This window comes from Acartia tonsa, chromosome 3 (assembly GCF_053477335.1).
Source record: "Acartia tonsa isolate MP-2025a chromosome 3, ASM5347733v1, whole genome shotgun sequence".
In the NCBI taxonomy this organism is placed as follows: domain Eukaryota; kingdom Metazoa; phylum Arthropoda; class Copepoda; order Calanoida; family Acartiidae; genus Acartia; species Acartia tonsa.
In genome coordinates, this window is record NC_137262.1 from 52,373,512 (window position 1) to 52,387,773 (window position 14,262).

The following is a 14,262-nucleotide window of genomic DNA, read 5'->3' on the forward strand; positions in this document are numbered from 1 at the left end:
AGTCAGAATCTCTCCAAAAATGTTATGATATTTTGACCAGCTTTGGAAAATTATCAAACCTTAAAGTTAACAACTCTAAGACTCAAATTATTATAACTGGTGGGTTACCTTCTTTAGATTTTATAAGAAAAGTTGAGGAACTGAATTTTGAAATTTCAGATAATTTCACAAATTTAGGTCTAAGCTTGCACAAATCTTTAAATGACACTAATTTAATTTGGGACAAAATATTGGCAAAAGTTGTAAAATTGCGCAATTTTTGGAATTTATTCAATCTTAGTATTCCTGGAAGGGTTTCTATTATAAAAACATATTTTTATTCACAATTATCATATCTAGGTTCAATTTTCGAACCAACAGACCAATTTTTAGCAGACTTTGAAAAGTGTGTTGTAGGCTTTCTAAAACAAGGGGGAAGGATTGCAAAGGATAGAATTTTTCTTGACTGTAGCAAGGGTGGGCTTGGCCTGCCTAACCCAAAAGAATTTCTCACTAGTCTTAAAGTTAGCATTTTTTTAAAAGGTCTTAAGGCAAATGATTCATGGGGTAAAGAATTGAGACAATATCTTGCAGATCCCGAAAACCCTTTATCTGTACAAATTGATAAAATTATTCCAGAATCTAACCCAATTTTGTACAATCTAGTTAAAGCTTTTTTACGTTTTTGTGATTATTATTGGAAATTTAGTGGAAACATTCTCGCTGCCTAAGTTGTTAATAATCATTTATTCACGGATAATCAAGGAAATATGATCAATAACAACTTCTTCACAATAAACTCATGGTTAAGGTATGGTTATGAACTAAAAAATCTTACCTTAAGTAATTTTATCTCAAACTTTGGCAATGTTTTAAATTATGATGAATTTTGCAGGAAATCTTCCTGTTATGTAACCCCAAATGAATTTATAAGAATGAAACATAATCTAAGAGTATTTTTAAATAGGTGTAAAACAAAATTTTCTCAAAAATCTGTTTCAATATTGGTCTTTATTTCAAAGCCCAATTTGAGAGCAAAAGATTTTAGATACTTCTTAGATATATCCAAATCTATGTTAACTAATTGTCAACCCGTTAAAACTAGAAATACGTGGCTCAGTAATGAAATAGATATAAATAGAGAATCAAGGTTTATGTGCATGTGGCGATTATCCTATCTTCCCATGAACATAAGAGACTTTGCTTTTAAATTATCTAACAATCTTCTTCATTTTAATGCAAATTTATCAAAATTTAGTGACACTAGTCCAGCATGTACACAATGTACAATAGCTTTAAATCTTCCCACCCCTAGAGAAACTTCTTGTCATTTTTATCTTTATTGTTCATCAAATACAGAATTACTTTTAGAATATTTTAACACTTTTCTTTACCAATCTAATAGAACATGGGTTGCCAATTATGTTCTCTTGGGAGCACCGTCTAATATACCATTCTATAAAGCTATAATAATCAATACAGAAATTATTATTTCAGCTTGGTTTCTTTTTGAATGTAGAAATAAGAAAATTAAACCTGTATTGTCAATGTTAAAAGAGTTTTTAAAGAATTTTAGAGCAATATTTATGCGTTTTCCTAAATATCAGAATGCGTATAATAAGTGGATAAGAGGATAAAAGGGTTAGTGTTATTACAGGGCCATTAAGAAAATCTGTTTGTTAGTTTTTGTATCTCTTTCTTAATATCTGTCAATATTTCTTTCAACTATGAATTTTTTCTAACTTAAACTTTCATTCTTTTTTTTTCAGTTTCTTAAGCTGACGGCTCAGGGTAAACAGATAATCAGGATAACCAAAAATCCTTGTGTTAATGAAAAAGATGCCATTGCCCTCACTTTGACTAGACGAGAAATTACCAGCACTCAACACATCTTCAAAGAAGACGGAACACATGAAAGAAACCAAATTTATTTTTATATAGTAATTGTAAATAATTTCAATTTCATATTTTTAGTAATATTTTTGTGATTTTATGTTTATAAACTGATTAAAAACCAATAAAATACGTAATAATAATAATGATTTTTAACTATTTTGACAAAAAAATTTTGTATATTAAAATTATCCGATTCTTCAGATTTTTTGAAAAGTAATTCCTATTACAACAAGGTTCAATGTTATAAGCGAAGCATCTCTATAAACAAGTCCCAAAAATATAAGTATGTCCTTAAACAGTATCATCTATTTGTGCAGTTTTGCAACAAATTTAATATAGAAATATTGTTTGTACTGATGCATTAATATTCTGCTAATTCAGTTCTGACAATCTACAAGTGTTAATGATCGTTGTCCTTCCATTTCAGAGCTTCGCTTTTATGGATTTTGTCATCATTGTTTTTAATTAAAACCATTATGAGACCAGTAGGAATATGTATTCTGTGGTAAGCAAAATCTAATTAGTTCTTCGGTTATCGAGATCTTAAGAAACAGAAATATATCTAAATTTGTGTATTGATTTCATTTTCAGAAAAGACAAAAGTTTAGATAAAAGCGGCCAATACATACGTTATAGACAGATTAGACTGACAAAGATTAATTGCAAAATAGCTTTGCTACCAAATACATAAAAATTCTCACTTTCATGTTTATTTCATTGAAAAATAGATCTTATTTTGAATAGAAGAAGATTCTTATAAATAAGTTAATAACAATTATTAATCATAATCATAACAGAAGCAACTATGAAAATTATTAATATTTGTTGTTTTTTAAAAGCGAAGCTTTTCTATAATTAGGGTCGGTCTGTCCGTACGTCCGTAACGGATAGCTTTTTTCGTTAATTTAGGCATGTTAGAATTGTCCTATCGATTTCAAATTTTGCATTGTGATTCCTTTAATAGTTAGGTACGATTTAAAAAGCGTAGCAACTCTATAATCATCACCAAAATGTCCGTACATCCATTTTAAACATGTTGATTTATTTACTTTTTAACAACATATTTTTATGTGATCTAATCATCCGATTGATCTAATTTTTTGTGTATTGATTCCTGGGACAACAAAGTATAATGTAATAAGCGAAGCAACTCTATAATCAAGTCATAAAAATGTAAGTATGTCCATAAACATTATCCTGAATCAAGCTGTTTTTCAACAAATTTACTTACAATTTTGCGTTGACTCTTATACATTTATATTCTGATTATTCAGTTCTGACACTATACAAGTATTAATGTCCGTTTGTCTTACCGTTTCTGTGCTTCGCTTTTATGGATGTTGTCATCCTTGTTTTTATCATATTTACAAATTTATAACTATTTACAATTTAAAAAGCATAACGAAAAGAAAAAAAACCAATAATCATTTTTAGATTTTTTCATTCTTTTTATAATTGCGCAGTTGCTAAATGATTCATGCTTGCGCAAAACACGTAAAAAAGTTTACGATAAATTTTCATATTCAGTGATTTAATGACAATTTAATGTGTATATAATGTTCTTGTTTTATACATATATATTTCCAGTTTACAAATGCTTCGCAATCCATGGAAACTATTTTTCTCGTATTCATTCGAATCCGGTGGATAGGAACCGGTTCTCATCCATACGAAAAAACTATGTCTAGCATCGAATTATATCCAGCTTTCTACGAATATAAAAATGTACAATTATAAGATTAAAATCAGTTTTTTAGCCGGTGCCTTCGGCACCTCGGGGCAAAAAAATGGTTTTAATAATTTAATAATTGTACATTCTATATCCGCGGAAAGCCGTTTATAATACGATGCGAGAAATAACTATTCTTGGTAAATTGTTGTTTCAGAGAAAATGCATTGCTGACTAAAATTCTCTGCTCATATAATTTCGGTAATTTACTAAATTAATTAATTCAAGCATTTTCCAGGGTTGTTTATCATGGGTTCTATATGATAAAGTAGCTGGATGTGCGTATGTGTGTCTATATAGATTAATAGCTCGAAATATAGATATTAAACTAAGAGTGGTTTTAGGCTATTTGGCGGTAGGTAGTCGGCTAAACTCAATTAAAGATATGGATATGGAAAAAAAATTCCCTCTTCCATTATTTTTTCTCTCTTAATTTTAAAATAATTCAAAGATTATGAGTTCACCACATCCCCATATAGGTTCATTGCAAATAATTGTAAAGAGATAAATTAAGTAAGTTTATTAAATATAAATAGATGTTTATCCCCTCGTATTATAGACACCTTTCCGCGGATATTCCGGTTCTAATCCAGCGGATATCAATCGGTTTCGAAGCCATATTGGAATATATTTTAATAATACTGTTTTTAAAATTTTTTACAAGAGATTACAAAATAGAAAAAAAAATATTTAAATGCTTATGATAACAAAATACATCTAAACTTGAAAACAAAATTAAAATTTTGATACAAATATTAATAATTTTCATTAGTACTTAAAACATTGCGCATTAATAGTAGACAGAGAAATGAATTCTGAAAAAATATTGTCATTTGGGTGAAGTATTTTTTTCAGAATACGTCTCCCGGCCGTTGACATCATCTAAAAGCATATTTCTCGATGAGCTGAATTTGAATTTCCGAATGTGTACACAATTTTTCTCGGTGTTTCCTCATCCTATCTCAATATTTACTACTAGCTAAAAAAGCTTCAAACTTTAAAAAAAATTAAAATTTTAAATTTATTATGTATAAATCTTTTATACATTCAATTTCTTTTATTTGAAGTTTGAATTTTTTTTAGCTAGTAGTAAATATTGAGATAGGATGAGGAAATACCGAGGAAACTGTGTACACATTCGGAAATTCAAATTTAGCTCATCTATTTCTCATTTAATTTTAGTAGCACAGTTACTATACAATTAGTCCTTAACTCTGAACGTAAGTCTTCACGTCAGACGTACAGGAACACAGGTGCACATTTTATTTTGACGGATATAAAAATTCAGAACATACTATATAATAGGATATATAAGTTGGAAGGAATTTTAATGTTAGGGGGAGATTTGAAATCTGCATCAAATTTTAAGGATTTTTTATAAAATTATATTTTTTTAATATAATTCTTTATCTAAAAGCGGAAATACAATTTAATTTAATTAATTTTGACATCTGTGATTGGTGGATTGAAAACTATCTGCGCTCTGATTGGAGAAGCTTAAGTGTCGTACATCATTCACCCAATTAGAGCGCAGGTAGTTTCTAATCCACCTATCCTATTGGTTAAAATTAATTAACTTAAATTGTATTTCCGCTTATAGATAAAGAATTATACAAAAACGAATTTTATAAAAATTCATAAATTTGATGCAGATTTTAAATCTCCCCCTAACATTAAAATTCCTTCCAACTTATATATCCTACTATATAATCCAAGTAAACAGATCATATTTTGTGATTTTACAACTAATACATAACCTTACAAAAATATTGACATAGCTGCGCCACTTATGGACATAATTCTCCTTGTTACATTATTATTTCATATTAATACTATTGGTAAAGATCATTTCATTTTAATTTATATAAATTTTTATACTTCTAGGAGAAATTAAAAATCTTATACTTTTATTCATATTTAAAGCAAAAAGATTGCTTTTTCATTTATAATAATTAGTATATATACATATGTAGAAAAGCATAAAGAGAAATTTATAAATGCAAAACTTTATTTTTTTTAAAATAAATTTTTTGAAAAATTTTAACTTTTTAAAATTTGCAAGAACACATTCATTTATCAGTAATCAGCACAAAACCTTTTTACATTTCATTTTTTGATATATTAATAATTACTTTTTTACTTTAATTTATAACAACATAGAATAAAAAGGATACTAATTAATAATTTTTGAATATTTTCATAAAATTTCATATAATTATATACACAGTTTATATATCATGAATAATTTTTAAAAATTGATATTTGAAATAGGCTCCCTCAACTTCTGTACACCTACTAGCTGACCTTTTTTCAAGCATTTTACATTTTCTTTTTTTTCTTTTTCAATTAAGTAACAAATCTTTTTCGTTTGATGTTTGAAAATGAAATTTATCAGTACATTTTCTACTTAAATTGCAGAATTTTAAACTTAATAGAATTTGTTCACTGTAGTCACTTTTTTTTACATTTATTTTGTCTTTTTTTTTATCTATTGGCGGCTTTTTATGGTAAAAGTAAAAATGGCAGACTTTATAGGAAAGATTTTTTAACTTAAGATTGATTTTTAATGCTTGTATTTATCCGCGTAACGCAGCTGTATAAATGTTGATATCGGTCAGCTTGTAAGTTGTTGGTCAAATTAAGAGTTCACTTTCTGACCAGTCTAGAGTTGGGGAGGCAGGGGACTGCTAAGTATCCGTGCTGTATAAAGGTTCCGCCTAAAAAAGTTAGAAATAATCAATATTTAATTACAAGCAAAAAATCTTAAGGGAGATTAAATGAATGTGCTTACCCAGTGATGATATATAAAATTAAAAAAAATCTGTGGTGGAAAAGATTGGACTCTAAAGGTTTGTAAAACCCATTTACGATTAAAGTATCCAACGTTTTAAGCCAACTAATTACAAATCGTGTTTATTAAACTTTATGTACTTTACAGTCTATTGTCCCCTCCCTCCCTGTATATTACCGTTTTGAAAAGAATCAGAATACACAACATTGTCAAATGCCATGTTTTAATCAAGGTAACATATGTGGTTATTATCCTCTTAGAAATATTTTTTTTCAATTTTTAAACTCCCCCCCCCCCCTTAAGAGGTGTTGCCACTAAAGGGACTATACCCAAAATTTATATTGTATCTAAATAGAGTGTACTTGAATACATAGACCTACCAACGTAAATTACAGAGTAGCTGCGCTATGATAGATAGATGGATAGATATTCACCTCATCATCGCAAAATTTAGCAATATTATCCTGTAGGTCGAAGGTAGCACTAGTGTTGGTTGGAGATATTATTATACCTTCTTCAATTCTATTTAATACAGCACCTTGGCCCTACCACAGTAGACGCATGTTTAATGGCATAATCTTGTAAAATATTTTAGATTTTTAATTTAGCTATGATGATTCCTATAACAATTAGGTAATATTTTGAAAGCGTCATAACTCAATGATCGACACCAGAAAGTCCCGTACGTTCAATTAGGACATGAGGAATTTAAAACTTTTTTGACACAAATTTTTTATGATTAACAATTATTCTAATCAAGTTAACTGATTTTCGAATCAATGATTCCTAAGATCACTAGGTACAATATTTGAAGCGAAGCATCTCTATAATCCAATCATAAAAATCAAATATGTCCTTTAAGTTTTGCACAAAATATATACAATTTTCTTAAGACTTACAAATTAATGTTTTTTGATAAGTCTTGTAACTCTACAAGGATTTTGTTCGTTTTTTAGAGCTTCACTTTTATGAATGTTGTCATCCTTGGTTAAATAAAAATTGACGTGAACGTTTCGACTCGAGCATGAAATTATGCCTTTAACAAACGTTGATTCGTAAGAAAATAGGATAAAAACCTGAAAAGCAAAAGCAGGGAAATCTTACCTTACTGGTTTGTTTACTGATACATATTTATATATTTTGAAAGTATTAAGACCATTAACATGCTTTCCTGTTTTAATTCCAGTTCCTGAACACTAAGGATATCTTTGGCTAAGTTGTTTGGTTTCTCATGGCTGTGGACAGACTTCGCCTCATCCTCTATGTCACCAATCAACCTTAAAATAGAAATTTTGTGTGTGTGTAGCTATAGTTTCTTAGTGTTTGGACCTAAGTAGTCATGGAGTAGGACGAGACACTTTTGTATGCTAGCACCAGGGCCATCTCAAGGGACCTACTCTTTATTACCTCGCCCTCGCCGAGTATGGCAGGTGTCCCAAATTAAGTCACCGTAATGAATGACACTCTCCACAAAGGAGCTTGGGGAAGGGTTGCACTGATATTATGTACTTGAATATTGAGTATCCAAACTACCCAATTATCACCCTTCTTACATAACCAAGGGGAAAATGCGTGAATGAATTGCGACTGAGAAATTCGAGTTGCCACATGGGGACTTGAACTCGAACTCTCACCACCGTAACTCAGTGCGTTACCACTGAGCTACGACGCCTCTTAATAGAAATTTTTACACGGAGCACTAGAAAGTTTAGCATTGACATTATTTGATTTTTTCTTTGGAAGATTTTTTTCGCTCATTGTTATTGTGTTCGAAGGTTTTTTTTCTCATTGTTTTTTTTTAAATGTTAAAAAAACATTAATAAAATTCAAAGATCTTTCCTTTTATTTAACATTTAAGAAAAATATTAAATAACCAATCTTCATGGGTTTTGATAAACCCTTATAGTGCATGTAAAAAATTGTTAATGTTTTTTAAAAAAAGGGTTAATGAAAAATGTCTTATAATCAATTATCAATATTTCCAAGCAGAAGATAACTGATTTTGATTAGCAGAAGGACTTAACTCTGAGACATTGAAGCTTTATTATCAAACCTTTGTCCGAAAGTCCTAATCTGTATTAATTTAAGTAACTGAAAATAGTTATTTAGTCAACTCACTTAATTATTGATCTATTTATTTATTAAATTTGGGTAAATATCTTTATATAGTATATGATTTTTTTAAAATTCTAACTATAAATAAAATATAAAATAAAATCCATTAAAGAGTAAAATTTACGACCTACTTCAAGGCTTAATTACTCCTAGCTATGCAATTTTTAATATGATTTATTATGTATATTTGATAATTAAATGTATTGCATTTGTTAATAAGTTATATATTCTATTATATTCTGATTGTGCATTAAGATATATAAGTTTTCCGGAATTTTAAAGTTAGGGGGAGATTTGAAATCTGCATCAAATTTTGAGAATTTTTTATAAAATTCATTTTTTCTATAATTCTTTATCTAAAAGCGGAAATGCAATTTAAGTTAATTCATTTTGGCATCTGTGATTGGTGGATTTAAAAAATCTGCGCTCTGATTGGATGGCGTACATCATTCAACCAATTAGTGCGCAGGTAGTTTAAAATCCACCTATCCTATTGGTCAAAATTAATTAACTTAAAATGCATTTCCGCTTTTAGATAAAGAATTATACAAAAAACGAATTTTATAAAAAAAATCCTTAAAATTTGATGCAGATTTCAAATCTCCCCCTAACATTAAAATTCCGGAAAACTTATATATCTTTTTGTGCATGTTAATAAGTTATGCCTGTAAATGTTCCTATGAATTACCCCCCTCCCCCATTTCTTTGTATTTATGTCCTTCGTCTAAAGAGCAAAACAAGACATAATATCTATTCTGACTAATATCTATATTAGCTCAATTATTATTAACAAAAACGTTCGAATATTAAAATTGGAGATTTAAAAAAAATATTAACCCCTAACAGTCGGGCCCCTTGCCGCACCTTAATCAGTCGGGGGGGGGGGGGGGCGTTCAACGCCCCCCTTATTATCTCAGTTCCTACTGATGAATTTCCGACCTTAAGTAAGTCAAGGTCAATTTTCGCTTCCTTCACCCTTTTATTTAACAACCTTTGTTTTTAGGTTCTTTTTTACTTAAAAATTTCAAACGGCTGTAATTTTTTTATTTTTGAAGCTAGAAGAAATTTTTTTTGCAGAAAATGTTTATTTTTATGTAAATTTTATATTTGAAATATCAAAACATAAATTTCAGCGGCCGCAGTTGTACTTGGCAGCTGCCAGCTGCCGCAGTCGGCGGTCGGCGGGAAAACCGCGGCGGATCTTTATAAAATTTAAATACATTATGTATACATGTAAGAAAAGCTTAAGTTTAAAATTTGAAGTCTCTAAGTCAAAAATTGCGGCCACAGGAGCCTTTTAAAGATTTCTGGAGACCTGGAGGATCATACCTGGAACCTGAAATTGACTTGAACACCTGTATTTAATATGAGGATGTACTACTAGAGGATATTTTAGTATTTTGGTAAGATAAAATGCTTTGTTTAAGTCGAAAAAATAGTTTAGTTCTTTACCTGGATGACCCTGCCAGGTTTGCTGGCATCCTGTGCCCGCCAGGATGGAGATATTCAAAAAATTCCAACTCTCAGTTATGTGTCATACCCATACTTAAAAAGTCAAGCAGTTTGGGCTCTTTATCTTTCACACACAGAAAATGAGATAGAAAAAACCGGATGGGGGGGCGTTCAACGCCCCCCCCCCCCCGACCGTTAAGGGTTAAGTAATAAATGGCATGCTTACGTAAAAACCCTTTTTAATGTAGAATAAAAAGCACTCTTAAATATCCGTATATAAAAGTAACAGGATCTGTGTCTGTTTATCTGAGCTGGATCTTTAAATCATTTCAATGGTGCGCCAAATCGGGGTGAGCCTAATTTCAGCCAATCACAGTGCGTCATTTCGTAAAATGCTGTGCTCTCATTGGTGGAAAGTTGGCTCACCCCGATTTGGCGCACCATTGAAATGATTTAAAGATCCAGCTTTGTATTGACAAAATATCTACCTGTCCTGTTCTCCTAAATGTTCCTCTTCATTATCAGTCTCTTGGGTGTTGTTCACTATGCTGGACTCGATCAGCTCAATCTCCTTGGCAACCTCCAGGGCCCGCTTGGCCTTCATCTCCTCCCACTCCTTGGCACTGCATCTGAATTAATTGAAGTAGAATTTAAAGTCTTTAAAATGATTTATTTTTTGAAGCAATAGTTTTGTTGTTCAATATAACATATCTGTAGCCTCGGTTGACTAGCCATTATTGACCAAGTCTAAAGCCTCTTATAGGTACAGGGAATGTTTATAACTATTTTTTGGGAGAGTATCTCCGCCCTCTCATGAGAAATCGCCCCAAAAATTTACTTTTACTCATCTGAAGGTAAAAGTATTTCTGTGATAAAAAAAACTTATATACATTCTGCAATAAAAGTTTGTTAAAAACAATTCTAATTTCCACAAAAAGAAAGAAAGATCAATTTTTCATCCCTTCAATTTATTTTCGCATTGGAATCGGCTTTGCACCTCACTAAATCCCACAAAATAAGTTCTTTGTCATATGCTCAGCTACTCTACAACTTGGGTGCGTAATTTTGTCCAGCAGTTTGTCCACCACTAAACGACTGCTTGGAGACAGCGTAAAGTGGCACCAAAAATATGACGTCATAAGATAAAATAACCAATGAGAGGCAAGTATAAATTTTACAATTGGTCAATTAATTACAGAGTATACTGGCCTCTCTTTGGTCAACTTTATTGTATGACGTCATTTTTGGTGCCTCTTTACGTTGTCTCGACTGCATGCACAACAAAGATGCTTGCAGCAGAGCTGTTATTGGATATTATTGGATATATGGACGTCCAAGCTTTTTATTTTGAGGGTTGTAAATGATGTATTTTAAAGGTTTGAGGGGAGGGGGTACACTTATGTATTTTTTTATTAATGAGAAGGGGGGGGGGATGACGGTTTTCAATGTTTGAGGGGGGTAAACACCCGTTTACCTCACCCTTGGACGTATAAGATTAGAATAATAAAATAAAGCTTAATCTTTCTGTCGCTGCAGTGATGAAAACAATTGTACTTGCTTGAAAAGAAGAAGAATTATATGAATTCTTTTTTCTTCTTAGAGTTTTTGAATCTTTTTTCATGATTTATATAGTTAGGCAATAATTCTTTTTCTTGTATAGTATAGGGTAATATTAACATTATTCAGTTAGAAATCTTTCTCAAGCCAATCTAAAAGGAGAAAGTCTACTTTATCATTTCGAAATATATTTCAAGTAAATAATAATACTCATTACCAATCGCATCTCTCAGTGAAGTGAATCAAGCAAATTTTTTATGGTCAGTTTATATTAACAGTATTAAAAATATAAATTATACTGAAATTTATTTCCTACATAGGTTATGGTAGGTTGATTCTTCAGATCTAACAAATTTTTAACCAATTACAAAAACAAACAATTAACAATTAAGCCTGCTGTGTGCTTGGTGTCTAAAACAGCACATTAGGACACTTGCCGGTTGTAATATTGGCGGCAGTTTGGAAAAAAACTCTGATGATATTATACAAAACATACAATGAATATATGATAAACTTTGCCAGTTTTTACTTATTTGACAATTTGTTGATGCTATTCTGAATTCTCTCACTTTCTTTATAACGATGATTGTCTTTTGTAGGGTACTAGAAACCAACTTATGTGTATAGACTTTTAGGAGTAAATGTTTAAAACATGTTGCTTTTTAACAACAATTGTTTCTGTGATATAATCAATCTATTCATATGTTTTTGAATATCTATAAGTATCTCTATAATCAAGTCCTAAAAATGTAATTATGTCCTAAAAAAGTAACCTGTATTTAAACAGTCTTGCAAATTATTTACATACAATTTTGTTTAAACTTTTACATTTATATTCTACTTTTACAGTTCTTACGCTCTAAAAGATGTTTATTTGTTCTACCATTTCAGAGCTTCGCTCTTATGGATGTTGTTTTCTCTTTTCTCTTTTCATAATTTCTATTTTGAAAATGCATATATAAATTTTAAAGCTTATTTTGAAATATTTGAAGTATAAAATTTAAAAATTAGGTTATAAAGAGGTAAAGATGAAAGAAAATCTAGAATGAAATGAAAACTTTAATAACCTTTAATATAACGTCAATTTGATACTATGGTGAATTTGATTCCTGAAGCAGGAAAGATGAAGATTTAGAACTATAATAATATTGTAATGACCAAAGAACTATTCCAGTATGGCTTGGAAACCGATTAATATCCAATGGATTAGAATCGGTTCTCAGCCATACTGAAAGATCATGTATAGAATTGTATTACAGTAAATTTAAAACAAATATTAAAATAAAAATCATACAATTCATAGCAGTTTTTTTTAGCCCGGGTCTTTGGCCCATCTGGGCTGTCAAAATTGGTTTTAATCTCATAATCTTTCATTTTAATATTCGCGGAGAGCTGTCTTTAATACGATGTGATAAATATCTATTAAAAGTGTTTCAGTTAGGACCTCCAAACAAAAATAAATAGTTGTTGTTTAAAATTTACTAAAACCCAAAAATAAACAAAATTAAAATTTTAAAAAGAAATCAAGAAAACAATGATCCTTTTTCATGAATTTTACCATTTGTAAGTAAATCTGCGAAAGATGCATACATAATTTTCAGTGGTGTTTGGGGGAACCATTCATCATTCAACAGAAATACATTTATCTTGGTGGATTTTTCCTTTGCATTCGAGTCAAAAGTTAAAAATCATTGCACTTCTACAGTCTTACTAAATCTATTTTTTTGCTTTTCTTTTTAAATACTAAAATTGAAAATCGACTTAGTCTCCCTAACCTTAAGTACTTGAAGAGGAAACTAGGGGCGTAGCAAGTAATAATAAATAAGTCAATTATCCTTTTATACAAAGTAGTAAGATTTTTTGAGTTATACATTAAATAAAATCTTTACAAAGATCATGGGATGGTAACAGGCAATTTCATTTCTAGATTTATGTCTTAAGTGGGGTATAGGCTATGTTTCTGTCTTTTCTACCTTTTAAAATACAAAGCCCTTAGATGCTAGGTGTGAAGTTACTTGCAGCAGATATAGCAGATATATATTGTAGAGTGTCATAACTTAAGAAGCAGAATATAGATTTATAAGTATAAATAAAATTCAATGTAAATTTGTTGCAATATTGCTTAAATACAGAATACTGATAAGGATATACTTATTTATATTTTAAAGTTACTAAGCTCTCTAAATCTTACCTAACTATTACAAGAATCAACATGCCTAGCTTGAAATTGGACAAAGCTAACATGTTAAAATTAATGATAAGAGCTAACTGTTACATACGGACTTAAGACCCTAATTATAGAAAAGCTTCACTCTTAAAATAACAAGAATGAAGTCATCCATAGGAGATTAAACTTACCTGGGTGTTTTATCTTGGTTGAACTTATTAAGAGAGGTGAGAGACACTGCGTACTTGGCCATAGCCTTGTCATACGAGACACAAGAATGGTCAAATCTAAAATAAAAAATAATTATTGTGAACCTTAACGTCATTCGTGAACAAATCCTAATACATTGGATAAACTGCTTTAATCAGGGCTCAACAGCCGCGCATCAGCCAGGCATAAGCCTCAAATTTAAACCCACTAGTTTGGCGAAAATAATATTCCATAAAGATGGATTGTCTGTTTAGGATCAGGTTTACGACATCAAGCTGGATTAAAATTATATTATAACGATTTTACTGAGGCCTACACGCGGCTGACGCGCGGTTGCCGAGCCCTGGTTTTTATATGCGGCTGTAA

At 30.3% G+C, this 14,262-nt stretch overlaps 1 protein-coding gene across 2 annotated transcripts in view; it reads right to left on the reverse strand.

The window, feature by feature from the left end:
* Nucleotides 1-4,683: 4,683 nt before the first annotated feature.
* Nucleotides 4,684-14,262, reverse strand: part of LOC145314561 (ATP-sensitive inward rectifier potassium channel 12-like) — a 100,218-nt gene continuing 90,639 nt past the window's right edge. For both annotated transcript variants that reach the window (XM_080154530.1, XM_080154529.1), the window contains 5 exons: nt 13,878-13,973; nt 10,451-10,591; nt 7,566-7,672; nt 6,830-6,939; nt 4,684-6,321 (listed from right to left, as the gene is read on the reverse strand). In XM_080154530.1, coding sequence (XP_080010656.1) covers nt 6,292-6,321; nt 6,830-6,939; nt 7,566-7,672; nt 10,451-10,591; nt 13,878-13,973 — 484 coding nt within the window. In that variant the 3' untranslated portion in view covers nt 4,684-6,291. The remainder of the gene's footprint in view (nt 6,322-6,829; nt 6,940-7,565; nt 7,673-10,450; nt 10,592-13,877; nt 13,974-14,262) is intronic.